The sequence below is a fragment of the Martes martes genome, assembly GCF_963455335.1.
Source record: "Martes martes genome assembly, chromosome: 1".
Classification (NCBI taxonomy): domain Eukaryota; kingdom Metazoa; phylum Chordata; class Mammalia; order Carnivora; family Mustelidae; genus Martes; species Martes martes.
In genome coordinates, this window is record NC_137888.1 from 5,531,487 (window position 1) to 5,553,746 (window position 22,260).

At 44.7% G+C, this 22,260-nt stretch overlaps 1 protein-coding gene across 2 annotated transcripts in view; it reads right to left on the minus strand.

The window, feature by feature from the left end:
• Window positions 1-12,728: 12,728 nt before the first annotated feature.
• IGSF5 (immunoglobulin superfamily member 5) overlaps window positions 12,729-22,260 on the minus strand; it is a 40,619-nt gene continuing 31,087 nt past the window's right edge. For both annotated transcript variants that reach the window (XM_080813008.1, XM_080813007.1), the window contains 3 exons: window positions 20,149-20,249; window positions 18,786-18,859; window positions 12,729-13,729 (listed from right to left, as the gene is read on the minus strand). In XM_080813008.1, coding sequence (XP_080669134.1) covers window positions 13,634-13,729; window positions 18,786-18,859; window positions 20,149-20,249 — 271 coding nt within the window. In that variant the 3' untranslated portion in view covers window positions 12,729-13,633. The remainder of the gene's footprint in view (window positions 13,730-18,785; window positions 18,860-20,148; window positions 20,250-22,260) is intronic.

The window sequence follows — 22,260 nt, forward strand, 5'->3', positions numbered from 1 at the left end:
TCTTATAGGCCATTATGTAAATGGCCAAAAGAAAAGGACTTTACCGGGGGAAAGAGCACTTATAGGTAAGTAATGTACGTGTAACGTGTCAAAGAGGTTATAGTAGCCTGCTCTGTCTGTGTGCTCACATGGCCTTTATTCTGTAGGCACACACGGGGGTGATGTGTGGGGAAGGGGCACTGGTGCCTTCTCCTCCTCTTACAGGGACACCAGTCTCATCAGATTAGGGACCCACCCTTGTGATGTCATTTATCCCTTATTACCCCCCAAAGGCCCCACCTTTAAATACCATTATAATGGGAGTTGGAGCTCAATACATGAATTTGCAGGGGACACAATTCATCACATGAAGAGAGTCATCCCCTTCCACGCACTAATTTCTCTTTTTAGAATCTATCCTAACACGCTATTCCAAACTATGGAAAACAGGTGCATAAAAATTTTTCCTTGCCAAAAAAAAAAAGGAACTAACCTAAAATGCACAACAGTAGGAAAGAACACAGGAATGACAAATCCACTGAAAGAAATATTATCTAGCCTTTAATCATGGCAACCATAGTGACTACAGCAATACAGAAACACTAATAATAGGATGACAAGTTATTTTTTTTTAAGTGTTGAGGTTTGAGTAAATTAGTTAGGATGGAACTGGGTTTGTGTTGTTTTAGTTATTGGTATCATTATGGATTGAGATGTTTCCCCCCAAAAGCCATATATGTTGAAGCCCTACCCCCAGAACTTCAGAATGTGACTGTCTTTAGCAATGGGGTCTTTACAGAAGTGATAAAGGTAATATAAGGTCACAAGAGTGGACTCTAATCCAATCTGACTGGTGTCCTTATAAGAAGAGGAAGAGACCAAGAATGCATATGCACAGAGACACAACCACGTGAGGACACAGGGAGAAGGTGACTGACTGCAACCCAACAAGGCTCTCTTCAGCCGCCCACCCTGGTCTTTCTGGAGAGTCCCTGATGGAGGTGCAAGGAGCAGAGTCTGTGAGTGAGTGTGAACCCTTTTGTGTCTGCTGCTCCAGGGACCCTCTGCTGGCATGGTACTCCACCCCAGCCTAAGAGCAATCACTTAAAATTTTAGCTGATTTCTTTGAAACACTTGTATAGTACAGGGGACTTCCTCCTATGTTCTGTCCCACTGCTAATGTCCTGCCTTTCCTAGGGGAAGGGCTCTGCCTCTTTGGATTTCAGGCTACTCTGTTGCCCTGTGATCTTAGATCTCTGACTTCTATGGCTTCAGGAAAAGCCACAATTTTCTACTTTCTCCAGCATTTTCTCATTGAAGTCTGACTGACTGTTCTTTCCAGCTGTCTCTACCCCGAGCAAAATTAGAGTCTCTATCCAATGTTAAGCAGCCAGTTTGCTGCATGTAAATGCTGAATTCAGCACAAGAAGAAATGTATCCTGCAAACAAACAAATGTCAAGCATAGTGCTAGAAAGCTCTCCCACAGGGCTCTGATGTCACTGGTAATTCTCCATCACTCAAATATCTTCAAGTGATTACATATCAACACATAGGTAAGGGGAACAATAGATTGAAAGAGAAGAAATCCACACCCAAACATGGTAACGTGGAGGGTTCCTCTTCTTGCCCTTTGCCAAAGCTCCTCCGGAAGTCAAATGTGATGCTGTGAGGATGCGGGAGATGCAGAGATGCATGAAGCTAGAAGGACACTGACAGGAAGTCTGAAGGCTCTTATCCTTTTGAATGTAACACCATTTTGAATAACAACTATTTTGTAGGGCACCTGGGTGGTTCAGTCAGTTAAGCATCTGCTTTCTGCTCAAGTCATGATCCCAGGGTCCTGGGATCGAGCCCTGCATCATGCTCCCTGCTCAGTGGGGAGTCTGCTTCTCTCTCTCCCACTCTCCCTACTTGTGCTCAGTCTCTCTGTGTCAAATAAATAAAATCTCCAAAAAAAGAACAATTATTTTGCAATGACTGTTCTACTATTCTGAAATTAAATTCATAGATAACATAACTTCTTTAGATACCTAAGTTTCAAGATAAAAAAAAGAAAAGAAAAAAAAAAACCTCCAACATAACGCCCTGTATATGGTATAAAGTATGGTATATGGTATATGGTATAAAGGAGATTTAACAGGGAAGCTGTTTATGAGAGAGCAAAGGCCATGCTCCATGGAACTCCATCCAGGACACAGGAAGCCGTCCAGTCCCAGCCTCCACACTGAGAATCACTGGGAACGCCACAGCTCTGATTCTGGCTCCATCCCTGTGTCTCCTGAGAGCAACTCAGAGACTACAGGTGGTGGTGCTGTTGGTGATGTCACTTGCCAAAATGTCAAACCACCCTGGATGAAGCCCCTCCCAAAACCAACTGCAATCTTTCCAAGCCATTGAATTCATGGAAAATTTGGTGTCCTCCATGCACAACAAACACATTTTATGCTTTTATTTACTGTGAAATATTTACAGTAAAACATAAGCTCATATAAACAGGTCTCTCACTATCCATCATTTGAGAGTTTTGCAGGCTTCTCCTGAGGAAACCTGCCCTCAACTGAAAGCCACTGGCACCTGTCAGTCATAAAGAACTTCGAGCAACCACCCACCCTCACACATTTTCCCAGTGTGATATGGCTCACATGAGTCAGGTGACATGCCCAAGGTCACCTGGACAGCAAGCCCCACTGCTTCTCTACAGCTCTTTCCCCTGTATCATGCTGCTGGGGTCCTCCAGACCTCCAAGAGGGAAAATGCACCTCAACAAGGACCCCCTAACCAAAACACTCATGGTGATGACCTTAACGGTGTTGTCTTTTCACAGCAGGTGGGACCTTGTGGCCCCTTCGTTTCTGGCACAGGGTGAGCCAATGAGTGGAAAGTGGCTGCTAAGGGGCATTAGCCCATGGATCTTGAAAGCCTAGAGGTGCCAAAAACAATGTGAGCAATTGCCTGAAACAAAATCAGTGTTCACATGCTCTTGGCATAAATCATCCATTGTACAGGTATGTACTGAGCACATGGAACGGGCCTGTCCGGGCTACACAGGGAACAAGGCAGCCATGGAGTCGCCCACCTTCACAGAACCGAAAGGAGAAGGAGGCACTCAGTAACGTGTCATACAAATAATCGTGTCTCTAGGTAGCACAATGTAGAAGTCTAAGGTGATATGTTAACGTAGTCAAGGCATTAACCCAACAGGGAGTAGGTTTGTTAGAGTTCCATCAGGGAAGCAGAATGCTCCCAGTGACATAAGGGGTGAGTAAGGGGTTCATTATGGCGACTCAGCTTCACACAATCATAGGAGATGCCTGGGAAATACAGGCCCAGAAGGGAGAGGTGAGAGGATCAGGAGAGTCTCTCACCAGGGACTGTGAAGGGAAGCCCATGAGAAGTCCACGGCGAGTTCCTGCCTTTACGTCCAGGATGGGCCTGTTGTCACTGCCATTAGCTAGAAGAGCAGGACAGCAGGGATGTGAACTTGGACCTGGGAAGAAAAACTGGGACCCCTGGTTTTCTCCCAGCTCCCCTGACCCCCATGACACAGGCACCCTGCAGAAGGCAGCCCCCTGCCCCTTAGGGCCTGCACACACCCCTGCCCAGGACCCAGAGGAGCAGAAGGAGGTCAGGAGGTCCAGGGTGCTGGAGGGCCAACATGTGTTAGCTTCAAGGGCATCTGGGCCTCATTCATGCTCAGAAGAGCATGTAGCCACTGGGCCTTCATATTTACCTTCCACATCTTGGACACGTTCCTCTGCTGCCAACTCCCACCCAGAACCATAGTAAGAAGAGTAACAAGTGGACCCAGCACAAAACCATGCAGATGGCTTCACCAAGGACAATCCAAAAGATCAGGTGGAGATAGACAAATAAAGAGGGAGGAAGTGAATGTTCCAGGCATGTGCAAAGGCCCTGAGGTGGGCAGCACCATGGACTCCTGTGGAATCTCCTGCTCTAGAGTGTGACTTGGAGAGAGTGGTAAATGTCCAGGGAGAGTTGGGGTAGAGCCAGCTGGGCCTCAGGGCATGATAGGATTTTAGATTTTATCCTTAGAGTGGTGGAGATCCAGGGGAAGATGTCACCCAGCACGGAGAGAAAACAGAGAACCAGTTTTGGAATCAGAAAGACCTGGGGTCAGAAGACAGGCATGTCACTCTGGGAACATATCATATGACTTCACTTTGCTCATTGGTACAATGGAGACAAAAGCACACCACAGGATTAAGTAAGGATTAAGTGAACTAACCCATGAAATTGCCCGTGTGCAGAAGACCACACTTTCTGCAAAGGGCCACACAGACATTACTTCACGCTCTGTGGGCCACACAGCCTCTGCTCCTTGCCTCTGCCCCTGCAGCCTGCAAGGAGCCACAGACAATCCATAAACACTGGCTGCATCCCAAAACTACTACAGACACTGAAATTTAGATTCCATATAATTTTCACATGTAATAAAATATTATCCTTCTTTTGATTCTTTTCAGCCATTTAAAAATTAAAAACCATTCTTAGCGTGTGGGCCATACAAATATAAGCAGCAGACTGAATTTGACCCATGGGCTTTAGTCTGCTGACTCCTGTAGTTCACACTGAACAATGACCTCTCGCCTGTCCTTGCTCCTTACAGACACACATGCTTGCACACCACACATGCACACCACACAGTGAACACCACACACAGGCATACACACACATGCACATGCATGCAAACATATACTACACAGAGACACAAACACATGCATGTACACACATGCACATCACACAATGAACACCACACACATGCAAACACGCACACAGATGCACACATACCACACAGACACAAACACTTATATGCACACTTTTATGCACATCACATAATGAATACCTCAAACATGCACACACACATGCCTACACATGCATGCACACACACATAGCCACACACCACATAACTCTAAAGATGCAGAAGGAATGGACACTTTCTTCCAACACCTGCTACTGCGAGGATACAAGCGTTCAGGGTAACCACATTTCACCTAATCCCACACTATTTGCACTTTCTAAGGAAAAAACTAGACCAACTATAGTGTTTAAAATTAGTTTTTGATTTAGACAATAATTTGCTATTATTTGAACTACCTCAGACTTTATGAGCCGTGAAATTGAGGCATAATATTACCAATTGTTCTCAAATTAAGTTGTGCTGTAAAATAGCATAGATTCTTAAGGTTTCTGAACAGAACGATCATCAGTATATTCTCCACTATATTTCCCCCACAGACTTTACTGGAATCCCTCATTATCTACTCTGTCAGCCCCGTAGGATTACATGCTGGTCACGAATCTCTCAGTCCAAAGCCATTGGCAGGACAGTAAGTCTCATAAATCTTCTAGTCCATCTGTGGGTTCCAAATCGCATTGTGTTGCAAGAAATAACATGCTTCTGCCAACAAAGGAGGGAAGGCAAATGGGTGGCTCACAGCCCAAGACCCGGCCTGCCACCTCCAGCTCTGCATGTCACCCGGGTCCAGGGAGACGTCAGAGCACCTGCTTCAGAAATGCTGGAGACTGTCTCACACAAGGCCGTAGCCCATGGCGTGATTTACAAGCTGAACTAGGTGAGAGTTAAATATTTACCATCTGCAGACGAGCAGAGCTCCCTCCCTGTGCAGCGGGGACCAGGGACATCTGCACACATTCAACCTGGGAGCAGTTTTGGTCCCAGAAGCTGGGCGTGTCAGGTGAGGACGGAGCAGGGGGGTGTGTGTGTGTGTGTGTGTGTGTGTGTGAGAGAGAGAGAGAGAGAGAAAGAGAGAGAGAGAGAGGGAGAGAGAGAGAGGGAGAGAGAACATCTTGACAAAGGCAAGTGCCAGAAGAGACTTCGGGGCCCGCCATCCATCCTTTGGTCTGCTGATGTGTCACCAAAGCCATGACCTACTCAAGTTCAGCGTAGCCAAATTCCTGTTTCCCAAGTGGTGTCCTCTTTTGGTCAATGGATTCATCCCTAAGGAAAGGAAAGAGTGGAATGCTATTCAACCACACATCTTTCCCCATGAGTTTACAAACACATTCTCCATTCCTTGATTTCTGTTTCCCAAATGTTTCCAGATCCTCCAGGCTGGACACCTTCCGCCTGCCTGCTGTCCACATCCATTTTCTGCCCTTTTCTGTCCTGTATGGACAACATCATAGGGCCCCATGGATCTCTGGTTCTGGTAGTGGTTGGCCAACGGGAGTCATGAGCAGGAGCGTGAGGAGAAGGGTCTTGGTACCTTCCTCCCCACTGCCAGGCATCCAGGACTTGGCAGCCTCCCTTCACCTAAGGGCCTCTCCATACCAGTCTAGCCACCTCTCCCTGTCCCGTCAGCTCTGAGGATGGTAACAGCTCCTCAGGCCTGCTCCACCCCCTGTCCTATTCTGCTGCCCTCCTAGTCCTTCTTTACTGTCCTCCCACATCCCTCTCATCTCTGCTACAAGATCTCAGGTGCTCCACAGGGAGGACTGTCCTCCCTCTTCACACGAGACGGAGCACTCTTCCCCAAGGACATTGGGAGCACTCCCACGGCAAGGCTTGGTTGTTGACACAGCATCTCCTATGTGTTTGGCAGCATCCATTCATGTTTTTGGTCATCAAACTCCCAGGATCAGGCAAGGCAACTTTAACGCCTCTAACGGTTTCCAAGGTCAGGGCCACACAGAACAAAGGAAACATTTCTATCTAAGGTCTCCAATTACCTTCCGTGTGTTGATGTTACTACTTATGCCCTACTCCAAGTAAACTGTGGAATGCCCCTGAGTTCAGGGGGCAGGCCTGGAATCTGACAGAGGAACCAAGCAAGGTCAAAGATGCCTGGAAGGATGGACAGGTGTGGTTTCCCCGGTGAGGCTTTTATGACACACACCTGTGAGAGAGACTGGTTTAAGGACACTTGCGCCTCATGGCCACTCCTTAGCAGTAGTCCTGTCTGCCTTTCTGAGGAACACCCTTGGCCGTGACATTTTGCTGTGACTGATCTCTCTCACTGCATCCCCCTGAGCCTGCTTCAGCTCTCTGCAATGCGGAAGGAAGAGATGAATTTACCAGACCAGCAAAATACCATTTTCAGTTGAGAGCTTCCTTGGGGGTTTGACAGGGTTCCTAAATAGAAACTGGCCAATACACAGACATAAGACTGACAGAAAGCACTGACTGACTGTGTGTGTAAAAAAGCCCATCCTTGACACATCAAGGTCATTTCCAAGTAGCTAACTCTAGGTCAACACCGTCCTGTAGGATTTTCTGCAGCAGCGAAATCTTCCATCTACACTGCCCAGCTGGGGGCCACTAGCCACATGTGGCTACTGAGCACTTGACATGTGGCTAGTGGGACCAAGAAAATGGATCTTACATTTTATTTCCTTTCAAATAATTTCAATGCAAACAACCACATGTGCAAAGGTATTGGACAATGCAGCGATGGATAGTTCTGTTCAAATAATTTGCCACATCTTGTGCGATAAAAACTGGCTGAGAAATCTTACTTCTGCAATAAGCTACCGTAAGCAAGTCCTAAGTTGGAGACATTTCCAAGAAATTCCTTTGGCCTTGTTCTGCAGAGTTCAAAACTTAAAGTTCAATGACATTCTACATGCAACTCCTGTTGTCTCCTAGAATAACCACAGAAATACGACTCTTACAGCAGGCAGATGGGGAATATTCGTTCCACTTCGATATACTGTCTTTCTCAATATTGACCTGTTTGATCTCAGTATTTACTGAATGCCTACAGAATGCTAGCTTCTGTAAAGGTTACAAAAGGCATAACTGACATGACATTTGCCTTGTTTCTGGATCGGGGAGCTATGGTGGTTTAAGGAGAGCAAACCATGAAGTGAAGAGTATGGAGTTTGCTCATTGACCAGCTCTGCCCAAAGGGTCTCATGATGCCCTTGTCTTTCTGCTTGACTTTACCCACTCAGGGATGGTGCTGGGAGACAGACCCACACTGGCACAGAGTAAAGAAGTTACGATAAGCGAGGGTCTCACAGTTAACCAGGTGAATTAGCAATGTTTTTGCACATAAAAGTATCTTGGGAAAATAATACAGCAATAATCATGGGTTTTAAACATTTTGCATTTTAACAATGTTTATTCTTCTGATCCAAGAGCGTGGAATGCTCTTCCATCTTTTTGTGTCTTCTTCAATTTCTTTCATGAGTGTCCTGTAGTTCCTCGAGTACAGATCCTTTACCTCTTTGGTTAGGTTTATTCCCAGGTATCTTATGGTTCTAGGTGCTATAGTAAATGGAATCTGTTCTCTAATTCCCCTTTCTGTATTTTCACTGTTAGTGTATAAGAAAGCAACTGATTTCTCTACATTGACTTTGTATCCTGCCACATTACTGAACTGCATGCTGAATGAGTTCTAGTAGTTGGGGGATGAAGTCGTTTGGGTTTTCCATGTAAAGTATCATTTCATCTTCGAAGAGAGAGAGTTGGACTACTTCATTGCCAATTTGATACATTTTATTTCTCTTTGTTATCTGATTGCTGTTGCTAGGACTTCTGTCTTTTTTTTTAATTTATTTATTTGACAGACAGAGAGCAAAAGTAGGCAGACAGGCAGGCAGAGACAGAGAGGAGGAAGCAGGCTCTCCGCTGAAGCAGAGAGCCCGATGCGGGACTCGATCCCAGGACCCTAGGATCATAACCTGAGCCGACGGCAGGGGCTTTAACCCACTGAGCCACCCAGGCGCCCCAGGACTTCTAATACTATGTTGAAAAAGAGTGGTGAGAGTGGGCATCCTTGTTGTATTCCTAATCTCAGAGGGAAGCCTGTCAGCTTTTTCCCATTGAGGATGATATTTGCTGTGGGTTTTTCATAGATAGATTTAATGAAGTTTAGGAATGTTCCCTCTATCCCTAGACTTTGAAGGGTTTAATCAGGAACGGATGCTGGGTTTTGTCAAATGCTTTTTCTGCATCAATTGAGAGGACCATGTGGTTCTTCTCTCTTCCCTTATTGATTTGTTCTATCACATTGTTTGATTTGCGAATGTTGAGCCACATTTGCAACCCAGGGATGAATCCCACCTGGTCATGGTGGCTACTCTTTTTAATGTACTATTGGATCTTATTAGTTAGGATCTTGTTGAGAATCTAAGCATCCATATTCATCAGGGACATTGGTCTGAAATTCTCCTTTTTGATGGGATCTTTGCCTGCTTTGGGGATCAGGGTAATGCTGGCTTTATAAAGAGTCTGGAAGTTTTCCTTCTGCTTCAATTTTTTGAAACAGTTTCAGAAGAATAGGTATTATATCTTCTTTGAAAGTTCGGTGGAATTCCCCAGGGAATCTGTCAGGCCCTGGGCTCTTGTGTTTTGGGAGGTTTTTGATCACTGCTTCAGTCTCGTTACTAGATACTGGTCTATTCAGGCTGTCAGTTTCTTCCTGATTCAGTTTTGGAAGTTTATGCGTTTCCAGGAATGCATCTGTTTCATCTAGGTTGCTTAACTTATTGGCATATAACTGTCGATAATAATTTCTGATGATTGTTTCTATTTCCTTGATGTTAGTTGTGATCTCTCCTTTTTCATTCATAATTTTATTAATTTGGGTCTTCTCTCTTTTCTTTTGGATTAGTGCCTAGATCAATCTATACTTTCAATGCCATTCTGATCAAAATTCCATCAGCACTTTTCAAAGAACTGGAGCAAACAACACTAAAATTTGTATGGAATCAGAAAAGACCCCTAATTGCTAAGGAAATGTTGAAAAAGAAAAACAAAACTGAGGACATCACATTGCCCGATTTCAAGCTTTGCTACAAAGCTGTGATCACGAAGACAGCATGGTACTGGCATAAAAACAGACACATAGACCAGTGGAACAGAGTAGAGAGCCCAGATATGGACCCTCAACTCTATGGTCAAATAATCTTCGACAAAGCAGGAAAAAATATACAGTGGAAAAAACAGTCTCTTCAATAAATGGTGCTGGGAAGATTGAACACCTATGTGTAGAAGAATGAAATTCAACCATTCTCTTACACCATACACAAAGATAAACTCAAAATGGATGACATAACTCAACGTGAGACAGGAATCCATCAGAATCCTAGAGGAGAACATAGTCAGTAATCTCTTTGACATCAGCCACAGCAACTTCTTTCAAGATATGTTTCCAAAGGCAAAGGAAACAAAAGCAAAAATGAATTTTTGGGACTTCATCAAGATCAAAAGCTTCTGCACAACAAAGGAAATAGTCAACAAAACAAAGAGGCAACCCACGGAATGAGAGAGGATATTCACAAATGACAATGCAGACAAAGAGCTGATATCCAGGATCTATAAAGAACTCCTCAAACTCGACACACACAAAACAGATAATCATGTCAAAAAAATGGGCAGAAGACATGAACAGACACTTCTCCAATGAAGACATACAAATTGCTAATAGACACATGAAAAAATGTTCATCATCACTAGCCATCAGGGAGATTCAAATCAATGGCCAAAATTAACAAGATAGTAAACAACATGTGTTGGAGAGAATGTGGAGAAAGGGGAACCCTCTTACACTGTTGGTGGGAATGCAAGTTGGTGCAGCCACTTTGGAAAACAGTGTGAAGATTCCTTAAGAAATTAAAAATAGAACTTCCCTATGACCCTGCAGCTGCACTACTGGGTATTTACCACAAAGATACAGATGGAATGAAAAGAAGGGCCATCTGTACCCCAGTGTTCATAGCAGCAATGGCTACAGTCACCAAACTGTGTAAAGAGCCAAGATGCCCTTCATCTGGTCCATATATAGTATGGAGAATTATGCCTCCATCAGAAAGGATGAATACCCAACTTTTGCATCAACATGGACAGGACTGGAAGAGATTATGCTGAGTGAAATAAGTCAAGCAGAGAGAGTCAATTATCATATGGTTTCGCTTATTTGTGGAGCATAACAAATAACACAGAGGACATGGGGAGATGGAGAGGAGAAGGGAGCTGGGGAAAATTGGAGGGGAAGACGAACCATGAGAGACTGTGGTCTCTGAAAAACAATCTGAGGGGGCACCTGGGTGGCTCAGTGGGTTAAGCCTCTGCCCTCAGCTCAGACCATGATCTCAGGGTCCTGGGATCGAGCCCCGCATCCGGCTCTCTGCTCAGCAGGGAGCCTTCTTCCCTCCCTCTCTCTGCCTGCCTCTCTGCCTGCTTGTGATCTCTGTCTGTCAAATAAATAAATAAAATAAAATAAAATAAAATAAAATAAAATAAAATAAAAAAACAACCTGAGGGTTTTGGAGGGGCAGGGGGTGGGGGGTCGGGTGAGCCTGGTGGTGGGTATTGTGGAGGGCACGTATTGCATGGAGCACTGGGTGTGGTGCATAAACAATGAATTCTGGAACACTGAAAAAGAAATTTAAAAAATTAAATAAAAATTAAAAAAAAAACATTTTGCATTTTACCTCTATTTCAAAGGAAATAGGCAGCCAATTCCCTCCCTGTAGGGACACAGTCCTGGAAGAGACGACATTTTTTTCAGGATCCTCTAAGCAGTGGTGATCCTCAAAATATTTGACAACCCATACAGCAACAACACCAGCCCCTCAGAACAGATAATGTACGAGCACCAGTGAATCAGAACGGACACCTGACACAGCCCCGTGTGTGCCAGCAACCAGCCCTGGAATTAGTGGTTGATTCACACGAGGGGGTTCAGGGTAGAAGCGGAATGTGATTCAAGATCATAAAAATATTTTATTAATCATGGTGGTATATAGGTCTGTCAACCACTGAGTGGATTCGCAAACATAGTGTTAAATGAGGAGAAACATCACCATGAGGAATTGACATTTTTACTCTGAAGAATCACTAAGATCGTAACACATTTTAAGGAAACTTTGAGAAGAGTGACCTTTGAGGAAGGGGCAGACAGTGGTTTGAGGGACATGGGGAGGTTGGGGTGCTAGGGCGCTCCCGTTCTGCATGTCCCCACTCAAGCCCTATATGCATTGTGAACAGTAACCAAGCTACACACCGACAGTTTGCGTACTTTTCTGGACTTACACTTCAAGAAGATATTTTTATTAAGCAAATGAAGTAAAATGTTGTAGGCAAGTATTTATTAACAGAAATAATCCTCAGAATAGTGTCAAGTGAGAAGAGCAAGCTATGAATTAAGGTTTACGATGGTCCAAATTCCACAAAATATGTATGTGTGTGTAACCATGTGAACATATGTGTGTGTGAGCAGATATATACTTACCTGGTAATACCTGTTGCTGAACAGTAGAATTAGGGGTGATTTTAAAATCATTTAAAATCATTTCTTAACACTTTTACTTTTTTAATAATAAACATGCATTGATTCTATAGGAAGAAATATGTCCATTATTTTACTGCAGAAGGAGCCTGGGAGCAGCTGGTGTTTGCACAATGGGGACAGTTCAGGGAAAGCTGGTGGGATATGGGGGTCCCAGTGAGTCGCCCCTTCTTTCCTCCCCGGGCTTAACATATGTTCGGCGCTCAGCACATACTAGCCACTGTCATCGCTACTGCCTAATTCTAAGGCAGCACTAAAACCTTAACACAATTTAAAAGTCACATTCCATGTTAGCAGCACCAAGGTTGGGCATGTTGTTAATTACTGAGCAGTTGCTAATTACTAACCATCACAGAAATCTGTACCAACTGGCTCAGCTCTCTGCCAAATAACAGCCCTGCCTCTGGGGTAAACATGAAGAGACGGGTGGGCAGGAAATTCACTGACAACATTCACATGAAAAAAAAATATCTGGAAAAGGCAGCAATTTTATTCTTTATAGCAACATTCATATTAACTTCTATGGGGCAAATGTACAATAATCAAAGACTAATATGAAAATGTGATTTTTTTTTAATAGACGTCTCCTAAATGTCACGATTCCTTAAACCACCACCTGAATAGTACAGAACTCGGAAAGGCAATAACATTCTTTGGTGTTTTCTCTTTTATTTATTAAAGAACACGTTACCCATTTCCAGCTTTTTCACGGCATTTGTGGCATGTAAGGTACGTCCCCCACAAATCATAATCCACATCTAACTCATCGGACGACATGAGAGCAGCCTGATAAGGAGCAGATAAAAGTGAATGTCTTCACATAAATACCCAATAATGAGATATTTCATAGTATGCCCATTGGCTTTGAATTTAATCTTATTCTTAAGCTGGACATTCTGATTTTCCAGGAAATCTTAGATTTCTGACTGATCCTAATGCGTATGCTCCTTTTTCACAGCTAATATACATTAATGCCCCACGTGCTAAACACACATAAATATTGTCTTCATAGGATGTAAGAGAACAAAAATATTTTTTAAAAGTCGTGGTAAGATAGAGGTTTATCCGCCATTGATGGGATTGGCAAGAAGGAGTGTCGAGGGACAAGTAAATTAAGATGATGAATTTGCAGCTTTACTTAGAAACTTGGTGGAATTCATGAAAATCTTGAAACATTTCAAAAGCCAAATTTTACCCTGAAGGTGGGGAAATGCACTCCACATGAAGTGTCCATTCTGATCACTCCAGCCTCGCTCTGTCCCCGAAATGCTGGTGAAGTGGGAGCCCAGCCTCCGGACAGAGAGGAAGTCAAAACCGTGTCAGCGTGAGGCAGGTCATCAGCCATGTGCAAAATGAAACCAGAGGGACATCTTGGCTAGACCAGAGTTGCATTCCTGACAGTCTTAGGACTGGCCATGATGAAGGAAACCTGCGGACGACCTGCGGGTCCCAGCGACAGGTGGTCAGGTCCCTGGGGAGAAAGGGAGGAGAGTGGGTTTAATCAGTGTGAGAGCGACATAAAAGGCAAACTTGAGCCGATAGCTCCACTCATCAGATGAGAAGACTCATGAGGGTCCAGAGAGGAACCAGAGATGTTAACATGCGTCCTTCCTTTCTTGCATTATTTTAATAACCACACACTCCAGAGGTGTCCAAGCTCGGGGCCTAACGAGTAACGCGTCCAAAGAATCCAGTATTTGTTTGTATGAAGGCAAAAGACAGGAAAGACGCACTCTTTCGCTTTGTTTTCTTTTTTCTTTTTTTTCAATCTTCCTAAGGAAATTCTAACCGGTATGAAAATATAAAATATTTTGAACCTTCTTTAAAAACAGACTTTCATTCTAAAGGCGAGGAGCAAAGTTGAACTGTCTGTACAGGTCAGCCTGCTCTCTCCTTGGGAGGCCATGCAGCCGCCTCCTCTCAGAAACGTGGTCTTTGCCATTCTCCTTGGGAAATGTGACTGCAGGCACCCCACACACTCCTCCAGAGGGGCCGGTGCTTGCCCAGCAGTACTGCCCTATTGCAAAGCATGCACTATGTGTTCCTGCCAGTTCGGAGACTGTCAGCTCAGATTCCAGGGCACTGCAGCTGCATTGCACATCCTAAATAATGTAACTGGGCACCATGCATTATTTACGTCGCAATGGAATGTCATTAAGTCTTGAGGATAGAATCACTCTGGCTCTGGGGCTTAACTTAGTGACTCCCAGTCATGCGGGGAGAACAGGAAGCTGGGGGAGCCACCTCACCACCCTGCTCTAAGAACTGGCCTTCTGCTGTGAATATGCTTGACATTTTTGCATTTGTGGTTTGCCTCTTGTTTTCCCTGTTGGGCTGCACTAACGCATTGCTGTTTTCTAAATTTATCAAGAGTGTATTTCTGTTTATCTCAGGAGGGTGGTGATTAGCGGGGAAGACTTGATCCGCGTTTCAAGTCGTTCATGCGCTCACCGTTCAAAACTGACAGACTCCGGAGAGAAAGAAACAGAGTTGCCCAAAATAAACAGAAAAACTGACTGGCAGGGAGTTGAGCCCTGGAAACAGGAAAAGAAAAAGGGACTCTTTGTGCTAACTATTCACCAAGATGCAAAACATTTGCAAAGCCCATGACTTCATATAAAACAAAGGGTGCTTGTCCTTCCCGTTAGCGGTAATTGTTAGTGAGACTTTCTAATTTTATTTATTAATTTTGTCCTCACGTGTTTCGTGGGCAGTTACACCTGAGTTTACTGCAGTTCACCAACAGAAACTCCTTTCTAGAAACAAAGTCGGTATTACATATCCTAAACAGCAAGTTCAGCCTGGATTGGAATCATCAGTGGAGAGAAGCATCACATTTTGATATACATCACTTTGGAACATCACTCTCTTGTTTTCCTTTATGACCCTTCCTACAATTTAATACATGCTCCGGGTTCTCTGCAGCCCAAAAGCCCCTCATTTCCATCTTGTTATAAGGTAGCCAATTACCCTTAGACCTAGTCACCTAGACAATCCCTCCATGTTGTCTTAAAATTCAGATACACTCAGGCTGCACCCCAAGTCCACTGAGCCAGGGGTCCACAGGTGGGACCAAGAATATGGGCATCCTAAAAGCCATATCGATAATTCCCATATGTCGTCCCTGGCCCTTCAGGCTTTCCCTTTCTTGGATCATGACTGAACAGGATACCCTTGAAAAAAAAAAAAAAGTGCCCAAGACTACAAACGAGCAAAGTGACAATCTGACGTAGAATTATATACCTTTCCTCAATGACCCAAAACACAGCATTTTTATGTAGCGTATTCATCTATAGTAGTCTAATAATACTGCTTGTCATGACTAGATTGTGATTCTCTACAAAGGGACCGTGTCTACTGCATGCACACGCCTTGTATCGCCTGGCCTGTGACATCAGAAGTCTAGGCACTGAGGACATTCTCCACTTTAACAAACAACTTTTTAGTGAGCACCCGGGAATGCTGCGCTAGACTGCATGTGGTCCATGGCCACCCGTTAGTTAAGATCTGAAAGTGCTGAGCGAAAATAAGACCAGCAGGTTGAGCAGATGAGAAAGCCAGCATGAAGAGAGAACGGGAGCACAGACTCTACAGTGGCTGTGCTGTTGGCAAAGGCAAGATCGCCCCACTGTGAGACCTATTAATACAAAACGGGAGCCTCGGTCGCTGATGTACGCACCTCGCCTCCACAGATCGGACGTGCTTCTGCCGCCACCAGCTCCAAGGTGCTGGGGCTGGAAGAGCTTGGCTGCAGGTTGCCTGCCAGCTGGAAATCTCTCAGCTGGAGCTTCAGGCTTTGCAGGACCCGAGGCTAGAGCAGATACTCTGCACAATCGTGTAGTCTGGGTCAACAGGCCTAAACTCCCGCAAGCTAGCTTCTTGGGCAGGAGTCCCACTGGAGCCCATGTGCATGGAAGGACCCTGCAGCAGCCCTGGTGGCTCTGTCACAGGCTGGAGGCACACTGAGGCCCAAGAGAAGGAGGCTGGGGTGAAAAACAGATGAAGGAGCTCTAAAAAGCTCTCAGCTGCCTCTCCTGGGCCATTAGGGGTCAAGGCTCCCTAGAGAATGGAGAAAAGCTAGGAGAAAAGAAAACATTCTGAGGGAAGACCTCTTCTACCTGCACCGGGACAGCATGGCAGCCTGGACCAGGCACGGCTACAGGCCTGGACCCGGGGTGCCACAGCTCACCTTGACCTCTTCAGTAGGTGGTGGCTTGGCCACTTGGCAGCTCCCGAGCGGCCAGCTGCCCACATGCAGGACCATGTCCTCTCTGGGCCATGGGCTCCAAAGCCCAGCCACTTCCTCCACCACCCGTCTTGCTCCATCCCTTCCGTAGGTGCTCACGAAAAGCATAGCCCACATCTCGAGTTCACGTGCTCCAAGTGGACGACCTACAGACAGGGCCCAGGCCCACCCCTGAGAGGCACGATCAGAGAGGGTCCTCTTCAAAACTGTCCTTGTGCTGAAATGCCCCAGTTGTAAGGGGAAGAACCCAGCTATGTAAACAGCCCCCACCGGGCTCTAGCCCAGGCAAAAGCAGCCCATCCTCTTTGTCTTCTGTTGGTTTCTTAAGGACCCTGATGCTCTGGGCGCAGATACACCCTTCCCTAGAAGGCTGACAGACAGGTGTGCGTGACCATTCCCCAGGGCCTAGCAACTCTGGGCCACTGTTCTTTTTCCACCAATAGATTATGTAGCTGATTACATGTTTAAATAGCAGAAACTTCTTAAGTTTCTCTTGATGCGTATTTTCAAAACACTTCATGCCTAAGAAGCATCTACTCCAAGCTCCAAGATGTCATTCTCCATTCCTATATCCCAAAAGTATCTGGAGTTCCCCCTTTGTCCTCATTTCTACTTCAGGGGGAGATCATCTGACATGACCTTTCTGACTCCCTCCCTGCTTACCCCATGCCTCCAACCCCAGAAATAAGCACATCGGCTTCTCTGGTGGAAAGACACATGACCATAAAAGGTAACCATAGAAAAGCCACAGAAATGAAGGTTGGAGGAAATGTGTTCCTGGATGACCATGCTTGGTTCTGGATGAAGAAAACCCTTCCATCAGCCACAGCCCCCACTAAGGTCCAGCTGTAGAGGTTTGACAGGAAACATCCTTCACAGCCTGGTGAAAACTCCCCTTGGCCAGCCACCCCTTACTCAAGAGATGGTCCCTCGGGAGAGAATGGGTTGCATCTCTATAGCCTTCCCTCTCAGGGCCAGACTGATTCATCAGAAGACATACGTGCTTGCTATGGTGAGTGCTGTGAAATGTGTAAGCCTGATGATTCACAGACCTGTACCCCTGGGGCAAATAATGCATTATATGCTAAAAAAAAAAAAAAAAAAAAAAAAAAGGAAGAAGAAGAAGAAGAGGAGGAGGAAGAGGAAGAAGGAGGAGGAGGAGGAGGAGAAGAAGAAGAAGAAGGAGGAGGAGGAGGAGAAATATGTGTCAAAGACAACAGCCTTAATGGGAGGGAATTTTCCTCTCCATTTTCCTAACACCAGCCTAAGGACATAGCCTGAACTTGTCCCCAAAAATCTGTCACTTAGGCCAATGTTCTTTGGTGCCATAGATCATGATATGTCTTCCCATCTGGCTACCACTGGTTTTCCAGTAGTGGCATCACTTAGGTCCTCCCAATACACGGCTGAGCATCAATCAAAGCTCACCTCCCCCCATAAAGGCCTAGAAGACACATGTCACTGGCAAGATATATGGATTGAGCTGAATCCCAACTGCAGGGAGGAGTATTATGGCCTGGAGTGGCCCAGAAACCCAAGTCAATATCTATCCCAAGAAGAATGATGGGTCTGAGAAGGCACTCTCAGCAGTAGTACTTCAGACTGATGACGACTTTTGGCAGAACACAGCCAAGACCTCAGGAACTCACTTGCTTCAGGAACCCAATCTGAAAATCTGCATTTTCTAAAAGCTAAAGAGGAGAATATCCATACATATGAGGGACAGCATTGCAGAGTCACATCAAAGTGCTTCTCATTTGAAGGTGACTTTGTGCAGGTCAGAAAATATGTACTCTGCCTAATATGACTGTGGATACGAAGAATCCTATTTTCTGTGTATACACTCCAGTTCACTTATCTGTGGCAACCAACACTGACTCTGTGTCAGAAAAATAACGTACCATGTCCTCGCGGTTCCTGGGTGACTGTGTTCTTCATGTTCTTTGGAAAGAAGGAGCTGAGCCCATCAGAGTTTGTCTAACAACCAACAGTATCTACAACTAACGTTCCTCCCCGGAGCTCCAGACCTGTATATCCAACCGCCCGCTCAGCATCTCTAGGTGGGCATGTAAGAGATATCCCAAGGTCTACAAGCCCCCACCTACACTTCTGTGCAAGAGATGTATACGTGTTCCATGCTAATGGGTTAACCAGTCAGCAAAGGCCAGTTCCTCCATCATGCACATAAAACAAGCACCATTTTATAATCACCTACCACCAGGCAACGGTTTTTAAATGGCAAAAAAAAAAAAAAAAAAAATCTCAAAATGATCTGAGTCACCTGATAAGGTTGTCTATTTCTGTGTTGTTCCCGAACACTGGATTCAGAGGACTCTCGAGCGAGAGCAGCAAGTTCTGCAATGGAAGAGTGATTTTAGAGTGATAAGTAACAAAACCCAAATAACAGTCCAACAATTCTGATTTATAAGGAAACACGTTTGCTTTCATACAGTAACCCAAGCATAAAGCAATCCTTAACCATAAACAGACTTGTTTTTGGAGTTTCCTTGAGGTTATATACTTTCAAATCCTATCCTTCTCATGAAATAAATACATGGAAAACTCACAATCCAGTCCTTCCTTGACTCACTAGCCTCACCCAGAGACAAGGTGAATCTGTGGCTTTAATGCTGACCCAGGAAAATAAACACACAAGAGGACAAAAAGAGAGGTTTGGTTTGGGCCTAGATCTTGTTCAAACTACTTGATTAATTGCTCAAAACATTAATAAATAAATATTCTCCCTCAGGAAATTTTGTAAGCTGTGATCAGAATATGAAAGGACACAGTCATGCTTTGTGGACTTTTTAAGAATCTGAAGTGAGCCATTTGGAATGGATGTGGGAGGCCGCCATGGTGAAGGGGGGAAACGGGCTGGGAGGGTGGCCCCAGTCTTAGTGAAAACAATTTGCAGGAGGGGCCGGGGGGGCTCTCAGCAAGAACTGATTAATGAAACATCTCTCCAAGGAATTTGTTCTGCCAGGCAACTTGTTAGGGTCTCCCTCTCCCGGCCATTCACACTCGTCCCCTCTCTCATCTACCTTCCAGAAGGATCTCAGATCAAACCCGATCTCTGCTGCCTTCCAGTGGCCAAGCCTTCCGAGATGTCCCTTCGAGGACTCTGTCCTCCAAAGGGAAGACATCCCGGCGCTACAAAGACTTTTTGAAATTGGGTTTTGTTCTTCAACATTGCACACGGTCCAAAGCTCAGCAGGAACAGATTTTTCGCTGGGTTTTGGTTTTATCTGACATTTTGGGAAAGAGACCCTCAATATATTAAAATCCCTCCTCAAACGCTTTTCTAAAGCTAGAAGGCTTTAACGAAAGAGAAAGCATTAAAAAAAAAAAAAACACAAAAAACAGAAAATTTATCTTAAGCCCTTAAATTTTCATCCCACTCTATTTTAAACTTTGGAGAAATCGGTGGATTTTTATTTTTTATGGAATATTTCTATATTCTAGAATACTTTCATCCCTGAAATTTCTCCTTCTTCTGAAAATTACTCAAAAAATAACGACCAGCAAGGGCTGAGGCCCCTGCCTTGTGCAGCCAGGGCACAGCTACAGCTGGCACCTGGTTGGGTCAGCAAGCCCCTCCCCCACACTCCCCTTCCGGTCTTCCCAGGCCCCACCCACCCACTCACTTGCCATCCTAGGCTCATCTGGGCTGTAGGCATTGTTTTCACTCCCACTTTTTACATTTGTCTCCAAACTTTCTTTGTTTGTCTTCACACTTGCAGATTTCCTAGAATTAGACCATTTTATTTTATTACTTTATTTTATTTAGACCATTTTAAAAAGCCAAATGTTAACCATCCATGAATATTGGGTTCACTCTGGTCCACCCAGAGCACTCTTGCATGCTGAGCCGCAGCATCAGGATGGAAACTCATAGGCACAAGCACGACTGTGTAGGTGGTCTGCCTGCTCACGCTCCCATTGAGGTGGAGAGAGATAGGCCCATGGACTCCATTCCCCCATCCACAATCAACCCCCAGAAGCCAGTGACCAAATTAAGCAGGGCTGGCAAACTGCAACCCACAGGGCAAATCCACCTCCTCCTTCCGTAAGTAAAGTTTCACTGGAACACAGCCACACCTGTCTGCTTCCATACTATTTATGGCTGTCTGCATGGTACCACACCAGAACCGAGTAACTGTGATAAAGAGCATGTGGCCTGCAAAAGCAAAATATTTACAATCTGGCCCTTTATAGAGAACATATGTCAATCTCTGAAATAAAGTAAAAATTTGGGCAACTTCCCAAGGGAAGAAAACTTGGCAATGGATATCCAAAAAGTTGAAGATATTCATGCTTGACCACTGAGGACTTCTAGGGAAATAACCAGGTATGTGCAAAGATTTACTTGAAAGAATATTCATTCGTGAGTTGTTGTAACAGCAAAAACGGCAAATGACACAGGTGCCCCACCATAGAGGACTAGTGAAATAAATGACAATACATCTCTAAAATGAAACTCCATGCCACCTGTAAAAATTATTACAGACAAGAGCTCTCACGCACTGTGGTGAAAGTATACACTGGCTTCAGAAAACTGTGGGGTATTAATTCCACCTACCCAGCTCTCACTGGTAGACCTGCGCCCAGCTGGATACAACACAGGAAGGAGTACTAATGAGCGTGTCACCAAAGATCCACAACTGTTTAGTGCCCCAGAATTCATAATAACCTCAAAAACTATCCAAATGCCCATTTAAAGGAAAAACAAATTGCATATATACCCACAGTCTGCTATTATATAATAGTAAACCATCTACCTGTTCACTGAATAATATGGACCCATCTCACAGTGTGATGCTTAAGAAAGCCAAAATGAATGTGTAAACACACTATGATTCCATTCACATAAAGTTCATATGAACCTAATCTCAGGGGATGTGGGCATAGAGGTCAGAACACATAACATTTGGGATGCCTGGATGTCTGACTCTTGATTTGGACCCAGGATTGTGAGATCCAGCCCGGTGTTGGGCTCTGCACTGGGCGTGGAGTCGGCTTAAGGTTCTCTCTGTCCCTCCTTGGCCCCCTCTCTCTCACTCTCCCTCTCTAAAAAAAAAAAAAAAAAAAAAAAAAAAGGCATGACCTCTGAGGAAGGGTCAGACAGTGATTTGAGGGACATGGGGAGTTTGGAGTATTGGGGGTACTCTAGTTCTGCATGGCCCCACTCAAGGCCCATATGCTTTGTGAAAAGTCATTGAGCTACACACCTACAATTTGTACACTTCCCTGAACTTACACTTCAGTAAGATATTTTTATTAAGCAGAAATTTATTTTTACCATTTATTAACAGAAATGTATTTATTACAGAAATTTATGAACAGAAATAATCTTCAGAATAGTGCCAAGTGAGACAAGCAAGCTACAAAATTAGATTTATCCTGATCCAAATTTCACAAAACGCATATGCGCGTGTACCTATGTGAGCACATGTGTGTGAGAGCAGGTACATACTTACTTAACAATACCTGCTCCCGAACAGTAGAATTATGGGTGATTTCAAAATCATTCCTATGTTTTTAAAGATTTACTCATTTATTTTAAGCGGGGAGTTGCGGAGGGAGAGGGAGAGAAGGTCTCAAACAGACTCCGCGCTGGGCACGGAGCCCCATGCAGGGCTCGGTCTCATGTCCCTCAAATCATGACCCAGCAGAAATCAAGAGTCGGACACACCACCAGGGCCCCTCAAAATCACTTCCTAAAAGTAAATTTTTAATTTTTTCTATAATAAACATGC